The sequence below is a fragment of the Chiloscyllium punctatum genome, chromosome 46 (assembly GCF_047496795.1).
Source record: "Chiloscyllium punctatum isolate Juve2018m chromosome 46, sChiPun1.3, whole genome shotgun sequence".
In the NCBI taxonomy this organism is placed as follows: Eukaryota; Metazoa; Chordata; class Chondrichthyes; order Orectolobiformes; family Hemiscylliidae; genus Chiloscyllium; species Chiloscyllium punctatum.
This window is the reverse complement of record NC_092784.1, coordinates 46,748,219-46,766,993: the sequence shown is the minus strand read 5'-3', so window position 1 is coordinate 46,766,993 and position 18,775 is coordinate 46,748,219. Positions and strand designations below refer to the sequence as shown.

The 18,775-nt window shown below is 47.5% G+C and overlaps 1 protein-coding gene across 2 annotated transcripts in view; it reads right to left on the bottom strand.

The window, feature by feature from the left end:
* The window catches only part of LOC140467909 (podocan-like protein 1), a 259,427-nt gene continuing 240,652 nt past the window's right edge, over window positions 1-18,775 (bottom strand). For both annotated transcript variants that reach the window (XM_072563983.1, XM_072563982.1), the window contains exons 5-10: window positions 16,714-16,823; window positions 13,168-13,324; window positions 9,321-9,436; window positions 3,990-4,647; window positions 1,585-1,733; window positions 1-408 (exon numbers count right to left, since the gene is read on the bottom strand). In XM_072563983.1, the coding sequence (XP_072420084.1) occupies window positions 243-408; window positions 1,585-1,733; window positions 3,990-4,647; window positions 9,321-9,436; window positions 13,168-13,324; window positions 16,714-16,823 (1,356 nt within the window). In that variant the 3' untranslated portion in view covers window positions 1-242. The remainder of the gene's footprint in view (window positions 409-1,584; window positions 1,734-3,989; window positions 4,648-9,320; window positions 9,437-13,167; window positions 13,325-16,713; window positions 16,824-18,775) is intronic.

The following is an 18,775-nucleotide window of genomic DNA, read 5'->3' as shown; positions in this document are numbered from 1 at the left end:
ACCACTAATCCAGAATCTGGTTTCCAGCATCTGCAGTCATTGTCACAGGAACTATATGTTTACTTTAATACAGAGATTTTCCAGTGGTTTACATTGCTGGGACTGGTCCCACACTGATTTTTTCAGTTGGTCGCTCGGTGGATTGTCTCTGGTTATTTATGTATCATCTCTGTTGTAAGCTGCTGTTTTGGTTAGCTTTTCTTGGCTGCATGACTAGGTTTTCTCGGCAGTCTCTGTGTGTCTTATCCCTGCCGGCTGGTTGTTCTGTTGCTACCTGCTGTGCCCTGGGTGGTGCTGTGCAGGAAGACGTTGATGTACTCCGGGTTGCCGGTCAGATCCAGAACCTGCAGATACCTCAGGCCCCCGAAGGACCCCTTCCGGACTCCCGCGGAGGTCAGCCTGTTTGACCTGTGGGATGGGATGAGGCTCAGGTTAGGGAAGGTTGCTGTCCCAGTGTGCTGAGGGTTCATTCTGCATTGTTGCCCCCCGCCAGCTTGGCAATGCCCACGTCTGGGAGCGTGGTCCCTAACCGTTTTACAGACTCTTAAAAGACCGATTTTTGGGATTTGGATCTCATCATGATAAACTATCGTGGCAAAGGATTCTTGTGGTCCAGTGGTGGTGCCTCTATCTCTGAGCCAGGAGGCCTGTGTTCAAGTCTCACCCGCTCCAGAGGTGTCAAGTAACTTCTGTAAACAGTTTGATCAGAAAATATCTGGCCTGTCATGGCAGCATAGTCCTCTGGTGCAGCCTGGGGATTGCGAAGAGGTTAGATTGAGCCATTTTCCAGGGGCCAATGGCAATCAGGAGTGATGGCGGAGGACCTGACTGACTCATGGCTAACCAATGGGGACTTCAAACAGGTTTTCGGCCGAACTGTATGCAGTTCACATATCACGTGAACTGTATATCATGTGAATCAGGCCTGGGAAAAAGAAGGCCTCTTGTTTGCCCTTGTCAATTGTGGCAGGTTGTTTTTATGTTTAATCGTGGGATGTGAACTTTGTTAGCAAATGCAGCATTTATTGCCCAGCCCCAATTGCCCTGGAGCAGATCCAGTGGTCTAAAATTGAGTGTTTTGCGAGGCCATTTCCGTGGGTCTGGAGTCACGTGTCGGCCTGACCAGGTAAGGATGGCAGGTTTCCTCCCCTGAAGGGTATTAGTTTGATAGTTTAGTGCTCAATTTTAATGAGTCCCAGCATTTTATTCCCATTTGTATTAGTTAATTGAGTTTAAGCTTTCCTGGTTTACCATGGTGTGCTTTGAACTCTTGACTCTACGTTCAGTCCAAATCTGGGGATTACAAACCCAGCAACATCACCACTGCATCCCCTTGGCACAAGTGCATTTTGGAACAGAACACATGTTTGTTGGCCAGCTTTGAACATTGAGTAAAAGCAGGAACCACAGGAGACCTACCACTCTGTCTCAACCTGCATATATTCTACATCGTCAGCTCCACCGAAAGTCATCTCCTCCATGAAGTGTGTCACTGGAACAACATTCGGGCTGTTGCAGAGGTTTCCCTCAGATGGTAGCTGTCAGATTGGATAAAGTTAGCTGATAAAGCAGGGGACCACTTACCTCAAGGCTATGACTTTAATGTTTGGTGTCGAGATGAAGGAGTTAGAGGTGATAGTTGTAATGCGATTATTCTGCAGGTAAATGTACTCCAGGGACTCAGGAAGATCTGGAGGCACGTAGGACAAGTCATTATGTCCCAGATCCAACAACTAAAAACATTAAGGAAAAAGAAATGCATCTTGTTTTAAATATTAAGTGTTCCAACCTGCTCAGTTTTTAAAGCAGCCTTTAAGCTGCTGGGTCTTATCTCATTTCAATCACTTTGCCTTCAACATTATTTCCAATTACTTGGAAGTCAAGTTTATTTATACTGGACTTGCTCTAACTCAATCCCAGAAGGTCAGTATTGTGGAATTCATCACCATTCCCAGTCTTCAATCAAAAGGTTTTTAAATCCAAGTTTAGCATGCATGATTAATTCATGTCCTCATTTCCTCCTGATCTTCTCCACTTTGGTAGCACCCAGGGATCTAAATGTTGTCCTCTCCAACTCTGATTTCTCAACTGGGAACCAGCCCCTGTATGTAGAGTGCTCCCTGACTTGAATATGGGCAAGGATACAGAACAGCATAGAATCCCAGCTTAGTCAAAACCCATAAGATGATGAAAAGCCACAAGCGAATTGAAACCCATGTATACTGCCCACTTTATTCTGACCTGTCCAATCTACACAGTGTCCATCTTCCATCTTGGTGCTCCTTACATATTCTGAGTGCCCCCATCTATAACCTGCAGGTGTGTGGGTTCTTCAGCAGCTGGGGTGGTCTCGTACATTTGAGCTTAGCCCCCTTCTAATCCATTGAGAAGAATCTCACAGAGTAAATGTGATGTAATTTATTGTGTCTTTGAAACTATTTACAGTTGATGAGAATAGGCTGTTGGGAGGACCTTGTGCCTTAGATCAGTCTCACATGTGATCCCAATCTACTCCCACTGCATCCTCATTACATTGTCACAGTGGGTGGTCTCTATTACCCTCAATACTTCCAGACCTGCAACCAGCATCTCCACCAGCCCACGTTGTTTATCTGGTGAGTGTTATTGTTATACCCTTGTTTATATAATTACACTTATCACTATCCCATCTCCCTCAAGTCTCTGACTTTATAAACTCAGAGGAGTCAGAGGTTTCTCTGTTATCTCTGAATGATGGTAATTTGTTGGGTGGAAGATAATTGTCTTGCACTATCTTCCTGATGGTCTGAGCTTTACTATGAACTGAAGGACCCCGTTAATCTCTTAGTTCTTTCACAGATGGCACTGCCCAGGTTGGAATCAGTGCCTTTCTCTTTGAGGTGACTTGACATTTTAGATATCTCTCGTCTCTTGTTGGTGGTGTCTCTTCAGTGTTAATAGCAGTAGAAAACATTTCTACCATGGAGCCATAGATCCTGCATCTTTTGTTGCTTAAACCCCTTCCTGGTTTTTCAACAAGTTTTAAGTCAATACATGCCTTCCTATTCTGCAGTGCAAAACCCTGGTTACAAAGGACATACAGTTTTTCTAGTATTTTTGTGTTCCCTGTGTTGGAGATTTGCTTGGAACATATGTTTAATATTAAGTACAGTGCCCCTTGGACCATGCAGTTGCACATCCGTTAGTTACAAACAGAGTTTTGTCAACCTAGGCAAAAGAAATAACTACATTCACATAGGAGTACGGAGCAGCAGGAATATTATTGAAAACCGAGATGGGGAGGAATGTTTTTTGCTCAGAGGGTTGGCAGTGAAGAACACTGACCTTCATCAGTCAGGGCAGTTGTACAGGACGCTGGTGAGGCCACACTTGGAGTATTGTGTTCAGTTTTGGTCACCTTGTTATAGGAAGGATGTTATTAAACTGGAAAGAGCGCAGAAGACATTTACAAGGATGTTGCCTAGACTCAATGGTCTGAGTTATCGAGAAAGGTTGGACAAGCTGGGATTTTCTTTTTAGAGCACAGGAGACTGAGGAGGGACCTTTATAGAGGGGTAGAAGGTCATGAGAGGCATGGATAGGGAGAACGCATTCAGTCTTTTTCCCAGAGTTGGGGAATCTAGGACCAGAGGGAATCAGTTTAAGGTTGAGGGAAAAGAATAAAAGGAAACCTGAGAGGCAGCATTTTTACACAGAGGGTGGTATGGGTATGGAATGAGCTGCCAGAGGAAGTGGTTGAGGCGGTTACTTTAACAACATTTAAAAGGCATTTAGACAAATACATGGATAGGAAAGGATGAGAAGAATATGGGCCAAGTGCAGGGAAATGGGGCGAGCGTGGATGGACATTTTGGTCAGCATGGACCAGTGTGGGCCAAAGGGCCTGTCTCCATGCTGTAGGACTCCATGACTCTGTAGAAATCTAGGTGAAATGTTCTTCCCTTCTTTCTCGTGCCCCACCCCCAACCCCGCCTGCCATCCTGACCCACCTTCAGGTTCGGCACGTTTCTCCAGACCCCCGGAGCGATCTTGCCGATGGTCAGCAGGTTGTGATGGAGGTGCAGTTCCCTCAGAGAGCTCAGGTGGAGCAGGGCGTCGGTGGGGAGTTGGCTGATCTGGTTGCCCTGCGCCCTCAGGGCGAGCAGGCTGGGTGGGAGCCCACTGGGGAGCAGGCTGAGCTGGTTGGCGGACAGGTCGAGCCTCTCCAGCCGGCGAAGCTTTCCGAAGGCCAGCCTGTGAAGGCGGGCACTGCGCAGCCTGTTGTGACTCAGGTTGAGGTCGGTCAGGTGGTAGGCGGAGGCGAAGTCGTCGGCACCGATCTTGAGGATGGCGTTGTGGAGCAGCATGAGTGAGCTGAGGCGGCCTGGCAGCACGGCCGGGATCTTGCCCAGCGGGTTGTTGAAGATGTGAAGGGTGTGCAGCTTCCGCAGCTTCCCAAAGGCTTCCTTGTGTACCCGGCCAGCCGTGATCCTGTTGTGTTGCAGCAGCAAGTACTCCAGGTTACGGATCCGGTTCAGACTGTGCCTGGAGATCGAAGTGATCCGGTTTCTCCCCAGCTGCAGCACCACGATGTTGGCAGGCAGTCCTTCAGGCACCTTCGTCAGGTTGTTGTTGGATAAGTCCAGGTACTGCAGTCCTTTCATTTTACTGTCAAGTAGGAAAGATAATGGTATCCTTACTCAAGGATGTGACAGCAAAATATCTCGAAATATAACGAAATCTGATCAGGTTTAGATTAGATTAGATTCTCTACAGTATGGAAACAGGCCCTTCAACCCAACAATTCCACACCGACCCTCCGAAGAGTAACCCACCCTGATCCATTCCCCTACTCTATATTTACCTCTGACTAACGTGCTTTACACTATGGGTAATTTAGTATGGCCAATCCACCCTAACCTACACATCCCTGAACACTATGGGTAATTTAGTATGGCCAATCCACCCTAACCTGCACATCCCTGAACACTATGGGTAATTTAGCATGGCCAATCCACCCTAACCTGCACATCCCTGAATACTATGGGTAATTTAGCATGGCCAATCCACCCTAACCTGCATATCCCTGAACACTATGGGCAATTTAGAATGGCCAATCCACCCTAACCTGCACATCCCTGAACACTATGGGTAATTTAGCATGGCCAATCCACCCTAACCTGCACATCCCTGAACACTATGGGCAATTTAGAATGGCCAATCCACCCTAACCTGCACATCCCTGAATACTATGGGTAATTTAGCATGACCAATCCACCCTAACCTACACATCCCTGAACACTATGGGTAATTTAGCATGGCCAATCCACCCTAACCTGCACATCCCTGAACACTATGGGTAATTTAGCATGGCCAATCCACCCTAACCTGCACATCTTTGAACTGTGGGAGGAAACCAGAGCACCCGGAGGAAACCCACACAGACACAGGGAAAACTTGCAAGCTCCACACAGTCGCCCGAAGTAGGAATCGAACCCGGGTCCTTGGTGCTGTGAGGCAGCAGTGCAAGGAATAGTTTTTATTTGAAAGATTTTAAAGGGCAAATTCACATTTTGACCAAAATTGTTTGAAGAAAGCAACAATAAGTGTTGCTGAGTAAAGCACAGTAGAGGGACTATATTTTCCTGACTACAGTTAGAAAGCCCATCCCGAAGGACCATAGGACTGCTTCCTCATTGGAGAGGGAGATGATTGACGATCAGGGTTTAACCTGATGCTGACCAGGCCTCAGCCTTCATATGGACTACAGCGGTTTAAGAAGGCAGCTCACCATCTTCTCAATGGGTAACTTGGGACGGGCAATAAACACTGACCCAATCAGCCACACCCATGTCCCATGAATGAATAAAAATAAATTAGTATGGTCCTGAATACTAGACCCATGGGTGATGATGAACTGTGTGTGGGCAGGGTTAACTAGGAAGAATAGGTCGCAAGCTGGTAACAAGACAGCGATGGGGGTGGTCATGTTAACCACCATGAATTAAACTGGCATTGTAGCATTCCATGGCATTTGGTGATGGGACCATCGATATTCACCATTTACCAAAGTGCTCTACACCCAAGATTGAAAATGCCCTTTAATAAATGGTGCAGTTTGCATCGAATTGTGCTGGCGTTTGGGTATGGGACGGGTGGGGTCCAGTTCATACAGAAAGGCAATGTGAGAAAACTCTGAAAATCACTTAACCGGCTTTGTAGCTGCACACCTGGCAAAACGGTACTGACATTTATAAACGTGAGGTGCACACATTGAGAGGAGGAATAAGCAAGTCAGATCGCTTCTTGTTGTCCGAGGCAACAGAACAGATACAGACACACAAATCACCAAAAATGACATCTCAAGGTAGTAAGTCTATTTTTAAAAAGTCACACATGCACGATGCTGGGCTGTTCGGCACTCTCACTGTAATGCATTGAAGTGTAAGTCTGCTTTATGTTTCCAAGTCTCTGGGCAGGAATGGAAGCCATGACCCCTGACACAAAGATAATGAAGCTGCCAACTGCAAGTGGATATAATGCTTTGCTACTCTTTATACCTACATAAGAATACAAGAAACTCTGGTAGGCATAGGCCCTTGGGCCTCTGCAGCCTCTTTGCTGCTGAATGAGATCATTAACAGTTTATTGTAACTTCATTCCCACCCTATCTCCAGATCTTTGATTATCTTAGTGCCTTTCTAACCATTTCCCTCCAAACCTTTCCTATTCGTGTCCTTATCCAAATGTGTTTTAAATGCTGTAACTGTACCTGCATTCACCACTTCCTCTGGAAGTTCATTCCACATGTGAACCACCCCGTGTTACAAAGTTACCCTTCATGTCCTTTCTAAATCTTTCCCCTCTCACCTTAAAAATATGCCCCTAGTTTTGAACTCCCCTACCCTAGGGAAAAGACACTTGCTATTCACCTTATCTGTACCCTTCATGATTTTCTAAATCTTTCTAAGATCACCCCTCAACCTCCTGCACTCCAGCGAAAAAAGTCCCGGCCTATCCAGTCTCTCCTTATAATTCAAATTCTCCATTCCCAGTAACATCCTGGTAAATCTGTTCTGAACCCTCTCCAGCTTAATAATATCCTTCCTGGACAGAACTGGACACAGAATTCCACCAATGTCCTGTACAACCTCACTATGACATTCCAACTCCTGTACTCAAAGGTCTGAGCAAGGAAGCCATGCATGCTAAACGCAATCTTAAGCAACATGTCTACATGTGGCACAAACTTCAAAGAATTATATACCTGAATTCCTAGCTCTCTGTTCTCCAACACTGCTCTACTTTTAATTGTTTGAGTTCTACACAGGCAGCTGGGACTAGTTTAGTTTGGGATTATGATTGCATCGAAGGTGTGGTGCTGGAAAAGCACAGCAGGTCAGGCAGCATCCGAAGAGCAGGAAAGTCGATGTTTCGGGCAAAAGCCCTTCATCAGGAATGAGGCTGGGAGCCTCAGGTTTGAAGAGATAAATGGGAGGGGGGTGGGGGGAGGGGAAGTTAGCTGAGAGTACAGTAAGGGTGGGTGGGGAGGTTGGAGTGATAGGTGGGAAGGAAGATGGACAGGTAGGGCAGGTCATGAGGATGGTGCTGAGCTGGAAGTTTGGAACTGGGATAAGGTGGGGGGGGGGGGGGAGAGATGAGGAAACTGGTGAAGTCCACATTGATGCCCTGGGGTTGGAGGGTCCCAAGGTGGAAGATGAGGCGTTCTTCCTCCAAGTGTCAGGTGATGGCGATGGAGGAGGCCCAGGACCTGGTTGGATCGAAGGGTTTGTTTCCATGCCTTGTGAAATATACATCGTAATCTGAAAAACTACAGCTCTCTGGGTCAGTGGATTCCAACAATTCACAACTGTTGAAGTGAAGGCATTTCTCTTCATTTTGTTCCAAGATGGCTGATGGTTAACTTGAGACGACAGTCCCTAATTCTAGACTTTCCAAACTCGGGGAGCAAGTGGAATCATCCCAGGCAGTCAGAGGCAGGTTTGTTGTTCGGGCCGGCAGCTAATTTAGGAAGTCCTGAGTTGCTTTCATCCCCTGATGTTTTCCTGACTTCCGAAATGCTCAAGCCTATCATAAAGGACATAGCGAAGGATTTATGGATAAAAAAGATCAGATCTGATTGGGCCTGGTTGGTAGGGATTCCCACACGGCGAATTGGGTTTGACAAACCCATTGGGGTTCTTGAGGGTGTTACCCACACAATAAATAAAGGGGCTTCGATGGATCTAATATGTTGAGATTTTCAGAAAGCTTTTGATAATAACCTCCTGAACAGGTTGTTGGCACATGGCTGAAGGGGTAATGTACTGGCATGGATGAAGAATTAGTGAAGAGACAGGTATCAGAGCAGAGGAATAAATGCATGATTCTCGCATTGACAGTGTGTGGACAGTGGGTACCTGTCCTGTTCACAGGCTGTATCAATGATAATGGACATGGGGACTGAATGTAATATTTCCAAATCTGCAAACTTACAGAGCTAAGTGGGAATGTGTGTTTTAAGGAAAATTTTAAGGTGTTTCCAAGACGATTTGTACATGATCGAAGGTGAAAGTGTTGATGTTCAAAGGGTGTCCTTTCAATAAGTCAGAGAAGGCTGGCATGTGGGTATTAGGAATGTTAACGTTTATTGCAAGAGGATTTGAGTACAGAGATAGCGAAGCCTTGCTTGAACTGTACAGGAGCTGGACTAGATTGTATTTGGAGTAGTGCCAGCAGTTTTGGTCTCCCTCCCTTGGGAAGGACATCATTGCCACAGAGGGTGGGCCGAAGCCTCACCAGACTCATTCTCAGGATGGCTGGTGAAGGGACACTGGGCAAACTGAGATGACAGTCCCTCATTCTCGACTTCCCATACTCTGGTAGCAAGTGGAATCGTCCCAGACAGACAGAGCCAGGATTGAGTGGTGAAGAGGGAGTGGGACCACATTCAAACCTACTGAATACTTAAAGGGATAGACAGATAGATGCAGGTCAGCTGTTTCCCCAGACTGAGGGAAGGGGTCTAGAGCCCAGGGGGAGTCTAAAACCAAGGGGCACAATTTAAATGAGGATACCCTTTAGTTCAGAGTTGGAGAGGAATGTTTGTGCTCAATGGGCTGTGAACCTTTGGCATTCTGTACCCCCTATGACAGTGGAAGCTCAGTCTTTCAGTTCGTTTAAAGTCAAGGTTAATATATTCCGTGATTATTAATGGCATACAGGGCCATAGGGATACTGTGGGTAAAAGACATTGATGTGTTCGGTCATATCAAATAGTGGAGCAGGCTCGATGGGCTGAATGGCCTATTCCTCTCTGGTGAATGCTGCACCTTGCTCACCTGAAAGTTTGTGAATGAATACCTGCATTGGACAGCCTGTTGTTTTGCAGGTACAACTCTCGAAGATGCTCCAAATGACTGAAGACATCTTTAGGAATCTTTGAGATTCTGTTGTTCTGTTATGGAAAAACACATAGACACAAATGAAATAAACTCCTTCCAACTGTTCAGAGCCTTCCTCTTATCCAATGTTGAATGTTGGCAGCGATGGACCACATTGGTCTACCCTTGCCTTCTACTCTTAGTGCTGGGCATTGGGTAGAACAGAGAGTCCTAGGAGCTCAGGAACATAGTTCTTTGAGGTTTGCCCTACACATAGACAGGGAGGTTAAGAAGGGGTTTAGCACATTTGCCTTCATTGTTCAGACCTTTGAGTACACGGGTTGGGACGTCATGTTGAGGTTATACAGGACATTGGTGAGGCCTCTTCTGGAGTATTGTGTGCAGTTCTGGTCTCCCCGGTATGTGAAGGATATTATTGAGCCAAAGAGGGTTCAGGAATTGGTGAAGGGAATTGAAAGGCTGAGTTAAAGGGAAAGGCTGGATAGGCTGGCACTCTTTTCACTGGAATGTGGAAGGTTGTGGAGTTTTATAAAATAATGAGGGGTATAGATAAGGAGAATGGCAGGTGTCTTTTCCCTAGGGTGGGGGATTTCAAGACTAGGCGGCATATAGAGTCATAGAGATGTATTTTGCATCAGTATTTACTGTGAAAAAGGTTATGGAAGATATAGACTGTAGGGAAATAGATGGTGACACCTTGAAAAATGTCCAGATTACAGAGGAGGAAGTGCTGGATGTCTTGAAACGGGTAAAGGTGGATAAATCCCCAGGACCTGATCAGGTGTACCCGAGAACTCTGTGGGAAGCTAGAGAAGTGATTGCTGGGCCTCTTACTGAGATATTTGTATCATCGATAGTCACAGGTGAGGTGCCGGAAGACTGGAGGTTGGCAAAAGTGATGCCACTATTTAGGAAAGGTGGTAAGGACAAGCCAGGGAACGAAAGACCAGTGAGCCTGACTTCGGTGGTGGGCAAGGTGTTGGAGGGAATCCTGAGGGACAGGATGTACATGTATCTGGAAAGGCAAGGACTGATTAGGGATAGTCAACATGACTTTGTGCGTGGGAAATCATGTCTCACAAACTTGATTGAGTTTTTTGAAGAAGTAATAAAGAGGATTGATGAGGACAGAGCAGTAGACGTGATCTGTATGGACTTCAGTAAGGCGTTCGACAAGGTTCCCCATGGGAGACAGGTTAGCAAGGTTAGATCTCATGGAATACAGGGAGAACTAGCCATTTGGATACAGAACTGGCTCAAAGGTAGAAGACAGAGGGGGTAGTGGAGGGTTGTTTTTCAGACTGCAGGCCTGTGACCAGTTGAGTGCCACAAGGATCGGTGCTGGGTCCTCTATTTTTTGTAATTTATATAAATGATTTGGATGTGAGCATAAGAGGTACAGTTAGTAAGTTTGCAGATGACACCAAAATTGGAGGTGTAGTGGACAGTGAAGAGGGTTACCTCAGATTACAACAGGATCTGGACCAGATGGGCCAATGGGCTGAGAAGTGGCAGATGGAATTTAATTTAGATAAATGCGAGGTGCTGCATTTTGGGAAAGCAAATCTTAGCAGGACTTATACACTTAATGGTAAGGTCCTAGGGAGTGCTGCTGAACAAAGAGACCTTGGAGTGGAGGTTCATAGCTCCTTGAAAGTGGAGTCGCAGGTAGATAGGATAGTGAAGAAGGCATTTGGTATGCTTTCCTTTATTGGTCAGAGTATTGAGTACAGGAGTTGGGAGGTCATGTTGCGTCTGTACAGGACCTTGGTTAAGCCACTGTTGGAATATTGCATGCAATCTGGTCTCCTTCCTATCGAAAAGATGTTGTGAAACTTGAAAGGGTTCAGAAAAGATTTACTAAGATGTTGCCAGGGTTGGAGGGTTTGAGCTATAGGGAGAGGCTGAACAGGCTGGGGCTGTTTTCCCTGGAGCGTTAGAGGCTGAGGGGTGACCTTATAGAGGTTCACAAAATTATGAGATGCATGGATAGGATAAATAGACAAGGTCTTTTCCCTGGGGTCGGGGAGTCCAGAACTAGAGGGCATAGGTTTAGGGTGAGAGGGGAAAGATATAAAAGAGACCTAAGGGGTAACTTTTTCACACAGAGAGTGGTACGTGTATGGAATGAGCTGCCAGAGGAAGTGGTGGAGGTTGGCACAATTGCAACATTTAAGAGGCATTTGGATGGGTATAAGAATAGGAAGGGTTTGGAGCGATATGGGCTGGGTACTGGCAGGTGGGACTAGATTGGGTTGGGATACCTGGTCGCCATGGACGAGTTGGACCGAAGGGTCTGTTTCCATGTTGTACATCTCTATGACCTGAGGGGCAACATTTTTAAACAGAGAATGGTTCACGTGTGGAATGAACTTCCTGAGGAAGTGGTGGATGCAGGTACAGTTACAATGTTTAAAAGACACTTGGATAAGTATGTGAATAGGAAAGGTTTGGAGGGATATGGGCCAGGAGCAGGCAGGTGGGATTGGTTCTGTTTGGGATTGTGGTCAGCATGGACTGGTTGGGCCAAAGGGTCTGTTTCCACACTGTCTAACTGTTGTCATCAGCTTGGACCTTGAACCATGTGTTCACTTTGTGTCCAGCAGCTGTATCTGTCTTCAATGTATCTGGTCGTTAATAAAGGATGGTTTCCTGGGAGATTCAACAATCCTAACAGCTGCGATTTATTGAAAATGTATAGTGCTTCTTCACCCGGTCTCTTACCTTCCCCTTTCCCACTATTTTTCTATTTCCTCTTGTCCCTCTTTATTTTTCTCTGTTTTGCTCCGCTTTTTCTCTTTCTTTGTCTGTTTTTCCTTCTTTGCTTTACTTTCATTCTCACTCTCACCTCTCTGTCTTTTTAACCTCTCCTTCCTTTCTTTCTTTATTTGAAATGAAAGTTTGAGTCTGGCCGATGCCCCTGTTGAGACACAGGAGCTCATTAACAAAGTGTGCTGGCTCAGCAACGTGAGGTCAGGACCTGTCATGCAGGCAGCTATACACGCCTGTTGTACAGCGCACGCCTGTTGTACAGCGCACGCCTGTTGTACTGCGCACGCCTATTGTACTGCACACGCCTGTTGTACAGCGCATGCCTGTTGTACAGCACACGCCTGTTGTACAGCATACACCTGTTGTACTGCACATGCCTATTGTACTGTGCACGCCTGTTGTACAGCGCACGCCTGTTGTACAGCACACGCCTGTTGTACAGCGCACGCCTGTTGTACAGAATACACCTGTTGTACTGCATATGCCTATTGTACTGCACACGCCTGTTATAGTGCACACATCTGTTGTACCCGCACACACCTGTTGTACCGCACACATCTATTGTACTGCATGTGCCTGTTGTACAGCACACGCCTGTTGTACAGCACACGCCTGTTGTACAGCACACGCCTTTTGCATTGCACACGCTTGTTGTACTGTGCATACCTGTTGTAATGTGCACACATGTTATGCTGCACATGCCTGCTATACTGTACACACCCATTACACTGTAAATGCCTGTTGCTCTATACACACCTTTTGCACTGTAGACACCTGCTGTACTGTACACAGTACATGCCTGTTAGATGCCTGTTACACCATTCACACCTGTTACACTGTATATGCCTGTTATACCATATACACCTGTTTCATGGTATACCCCTGTTACACCGTACACGTCTGTTACTCTGTATACATTGTTTGCACTATATCTGCTTGTTCCACTACTTATCTGTTCTACTGTACTGTACTGTACTTTGTGGTCATAGATGAATGACACTCCAGCACATACCTGTAAGTGCAGCTGGATGAGCTGAGATGGCAGAATCTCAGGAACCCGGGTCAGATTATTGTTGGATAGGATTAAAATATTGACCATGTCCGAGCCACTGAACATGGCCTTGGGGAGGCCAGCATTGGTCAGATTATTGTTGTGGAGATACACAGACCTGTGAGAAAACAGTCGCCATTAGCTGCGATGGAAAGCAGTGAAAGTGTTCATCTGGACGCTGGTATTAAGACCGTAAGAAAAAGGAGGAGGAGTGGGCCATTCGGCCCTTCAAGCATGCTCCATCATTCAACATAATCATCCTCACGTCCACTTTCCTGCCTGTAACCCTCGGTTCCCCAACTGATTGAGAATCTATCAATCTCAGCCTCAAATATCCACAAGGACTCTGCCCCCATGGCTCTCCCGGTGGCAAGGAGTTCCAAAGACCCACAACCCTCTGAGAGAAGAAATTCCTCCTCAACCCAGTCTGAAATTGGTGCCCCTTTATTCGGAGACTGTGCCCTCTGGTCCCAGACTCTCCCATCAGGGGAGACATCCTCTCACTACCCTTTCAGAATCCTATAGGTCTCAGTGAGATCACCTCTTATTTATAGACTCAAGTCTTGAATTGACTGGACTCCATAACCTTTGTGACTTAGCTGGAGACATGCTGAGCATTCCAGCAGTTTAATGTTTAGTAAGTTTCTTTTCCACCCCTGCACCTTCTCAGTTCAGCTCATAGCTGCCCCCCCTCCCAAAACACCGCAAACCCCAAGCTCCCACAATTCCTGGAACGCTGGTTTACATCATTACCTCCTGGCCGGATCTTCCCCGACAGTTCGTCTCCATTGGTCTTGCACGTTCCATCTCACGTGTTACAAAACACTACTCTCGAACCCTCCCCACCCTGTACTCTGCCCACAGCCTCATTAACAACTCCCCACAGCTCACTCTCTCGTGCCAACTCCATCTGAGCTCTTTGGAAATCCTCCACTCCTGCGTTGGGGAACAAAAGTATTGCTCTTTCCTTCAGATTCCTTCCCAAAACCGTGCCCCTTCCCTTCCCCACACCTTGCCATCTCTTTTCTCTCTTCAAACCTGATGCTCCACCCTTATGTGGGCCCTCCCTGCTCACTCTTCACCAGCCTCTGCCCAGTCCCGACTCAGTCTGCACCGAATTTGACGCTCTGCTGTGGGATGCTTTGACAAGGTGCTGGGGTCACTTGTTTATTTGCGAAAGCTGCTCTGTTCGTACCTTTTTCAACCAATTCTGATGCTCTTCACAGCTCACATATACCGTAGAGAGTCAGGCAGTTTTGTTGAGACAGATATCTGGAAATTTATTGTCCACTGTAATTGTTTACATGGCTATCTAATACCAGGCACACCGACACACAAGTATGGTCTGTGCTTACTGATATTACTGTACATTTTCATACACCTAACCAACCAAAGGCACCACATACTGACTACACGGGCGGCACGGTGGCACAGTGGTTAGCACTGCTGCCTCACAGCGCCAGAGACCCGGGTTCAGTTCCTGCCTCAGGCGACTGACTGTGTGGAGTTTGCACGTTCTCCCCGTGTCTGCGTGGGTTTCCTCCGGGTGCTCCGGTTTCCTCCCACAGTCCAAAGATGTGCAGGTCAGGTGAATTGGCCATGCTAAATTGCCCATAGTGTTAGTTAAGGGGTAAATGTAGGGGAATGGGTGGGCTGCGCTTCGGCGGGTCGGTGTGGACTTGTTGGGCCGAAGGGCCTGTTTCCACACTGTAAATCTAAGTGTAATCTAATCTACATTGCAAGTGAGAGTGATGTAAGATGAGGTGGGTTCTTTTATACTGGAACATCTTGTGTTATAATGTCATGTTACTATCTTAAAGATGCCGTGCCTGAATGGTCTGAAAGCTATGCCATTAGACAACAAATTCGGCATGCAACAGGCAGTTAGTGATCTCGGACTAAGCCCCACTCTCTGCAACTGGATCCTCTAGTCTCCTGACCCACAGGCCACAATCAGTGAAGATTGAGGACAATATTTCATCCTCACTAACACTCAACACTGGACACTCCCCAGGGGTGCGTACTCAGCCCCATACTGTACTCACTGTATACCCATAACTAGGTCGCTAAATACCAGACTAATGCCATTTACAAGTTCGCTGATGACACCACCATAGTCGGTCAAATCTCAGGTGACGATAAAACAGACTACAGACGGGAGATGGAAGACCTGGAAAAATGGTGCACTGCGAACAACCTAGCTCTCAATGCCAGCAAAACCAAAGAACTCATTATTGCCTTTCGGCAGGATGTTACTCATTCCCCCCTACACATTAACAGCACAGAAGTGGAACGCGTGGAGAGTGTCAAGCTCCTGAGAGTGATCATCAACAACAAGCTTTCTTGGACTCTTCATGCGGACGCACTGGATACAAAGGCCCAACAACATCTCTTCTTCCTCAGGCAGCTGAGGAAATTTGGCATGACGGCGAATACCCTTGCCAACTTTTATGGGTGGTGCCATCGAGAGCATTCTGTCTGGATATATGGCAACGGTACCATTCAAGATCGGAGACGGTTACAGAGAGTGGTGAACTCGGCCTGGACAATCACAAAGGCCAACCTCCCATCTATCGAATCCATCTGCCATTCCCGCTGTCAAGGAAAGGCCGCCAGCATTCTCAAAGATCCATCCCACCCTGGCAATGTTTTTCTACAACCTCTACCATCGGGGAGAAGGTACAGAAGCCTGAACACATGCACTGGCCGGTTTCCATCCACAACAGGTTAGACTCTCAAACATCAAAGGTGGTGACCCACCAACATAAGACAATGAGGCCAACAGAAATAGGAGCAGGAGTCACAGTGGCTCAGTGGTTAGCCTCACAGCGCCAGGGACCTGGGTTCAATCCCAGCCTCGGGTGACTGTTTGTGTGGAGTTTGCACGTTCTCCCTGTGTCTGTGTGAGTTTCCTCTGGGTGCTCCAGTTGCCTCCCACAGTCCAAGCATGTGCAGGGTAGGGTGGGTTAGCCATGAGAAATTACCCATACTGTCCAGGGATGAGCAGGTTGGGTGGGTTAGCCATGAGAAATTACCCATACTGTCCAGGGATGAGCAGGTTGGGTGGGTTAGCCATGGGAAATTACCCATACTGTCCAGGGATGAGCAGGTTGGGTGGGTTAGCCATGAGAAATTACCCATACTGTCCAGGGATGAGCAGGTTGGGTGGGTTAGCCATGAGAAATGCAGGATGGAGTGGGACTATGTGAGATATTCTTGGGTAGGTCGCTATATACTCAATGGCCTCTTTCTGCAGTGTATTGTCATTGATGTTTGGGGAAATGCAGACAAGGCAAGGAGATTGGCACTTGGGGGATAGAACCACAGCGCTCACGATGGGCTGAATGTCCTCCTCCTGCTCTGTCACAGTGCTGTGATTCTGTTTGTGGAGGTTGGTTTTGACAGAGGGGAGCCCCCGAAGGTCAGTTTCTACCCTGAGTTCCGTGCTCCCCTTTTTCGGGAATCTCCCTATTGACCCAGCCGAGAAGGCAGCTTGCCGGACCTTACCTGAGTTTCGGCTTGTGCCCGAAGGTGAGAGCGAAGATCTCTGTGAGGTGGTTGCCAGCAAAGTCAGCTATGCTCAGGGTGTTGGGCAGCTGCCTGGGGGTTACTGTCAGCTGAGAAGGTAGCAACGGAATCAGAGTTAGTGTTAGCGTACAGTAACACAGTGACCCCTTGGTCCTCTCACCTCACCCTGTCCTTGCCCACCCATTTCCTCTCCTGTTACAGTGTAATAGCCACTCCCTCCATCAGAGAGTCACAGTCCTGGAGTCATACAGCACGAAACAGACCATTCAGCCCAACTCGTCCATGCCGACCATGTTCCCAAACAAATCTGGGCCTGTTTGCCTGTGTTTAGCCCCTATCCCTCTAAACCCTTCCTATCCACATACCCATCTAGTTGCCCTTTAAATGTTGTAATTGTACCCACCTCCACCACTTTCTCTGGCAGCTCATTCCACACATGCATGAAATTATTGCTCCTCAGGTTCCTTTGAAACCTTTCCCCTCTCACCTTAAACCTCTGCCCTCTAAGTTTTGGACTACCCTACCCTGGGGAAAAAGAACCTTGTCTATTTACCCTATCCATACCCCTCATGATTTTGTAAACCTCTATAAGGTCACCCCTCAGCCTCCGACGCTCCAGGGAAAACAGCCCCAGCCTCTCCCTGTAGCTCAAACCCTCCAACCCCGGCAGCATCCTTGTAAATCTTTTCGGCCACCTCTCCAATTTAATGATGTCCTTCCTGTAGCAGGGCGACCAGAACTGGACACAGTGCTCCAAACGGTGGTTCCTGCCCAGACTTCAGCACCAAAGTACATGCAATATCTACCTCCAGCTCCTTCCCCAACAAGAGTTTCTGTTGACCCAGTCAGTGGATCGACGCGCCTCATTGACAAACCTGCCAATGATATCCCAGCCCTTTGGAAATGTGCTGTTTCCAAAGACAGCTCAGAGCTGACCACGGTGCTGTGTGTCTGGAGTCAGACGGGGTAAAGGAGGGCAGATTTCCCACCTTACAGGGGTATTAGTGATCAAAATGGGGGGTCTTTATCATGATCAGGGTGTGTCTGGTACAGGACTATGTTGATGTAGGGTAGGGATAGAGAGGGGAACGATTTGACCTCAATAACAAATTACATTAGCCCATCATAAACCCGGAGAGAGAGTACAGTCACTTTCGATCAGTCTGCCCCTGTGCCCAGAGGCCTCAGGAGATCACAGGGAGAATGTGCAGGTCCCAGGGCCTGACACTCCTCAGGAGAAAGTGGAGGAGAGGGGAAGAAAACGAACTCATCAAAACCCTCAAAGCTGACCAGGGCCTGACAGGAGAGGTACGCACTGGCTCTGTACACACTGGTCATGTATGCACTGACACTGTATGCACTGGTTCTATACGCACTAGCACTGTACACACTGACACTGTGTGCACTGGCTCTGTACACACTGACACTGTATGCACTGGCCCTGTACACACTGACACTGTATGCACTAGCCCTGCACACACTGGCACTGTACACACTGACACTGTATGCACTGGCCCTGTACACACTGACACTGTGCACACTGACACTGTACGCACTGGCCCTGTACACACTGGCACTGTACACACTGATACTTTACGCACTAGCACTGTACACACTGACACTGTATGCACTGGCTCTGTACACACTGACACTGTATGCACTGGCCCTGTACACACTGACACTGTACGCACTGGCACTGTACACACTGATACTGTACGCACTAGCACTGTACACACTGACACTGTATGCACTGGTCCTGTACACACTGGCCCTGTACACACTGATACTGTACGCACTAGCACTGTACACACTGACACTGTATGCACTGGTCCTGTAAACACTGGCACTGTACACACTGACACTGTATGCACTGATCCTGTACACACTGACACTGTATGCACTGGCCCTGCGCACATTGGCCATGTATGCACTGGATCTGTATACACTGGCCCTGTACCCACTGGGTCTGTGCACACTGGCCCTATACCCACTGGCTGTGTACACACCCCCACTGTACGCACTGGCCCTGTCTGGACTGGCT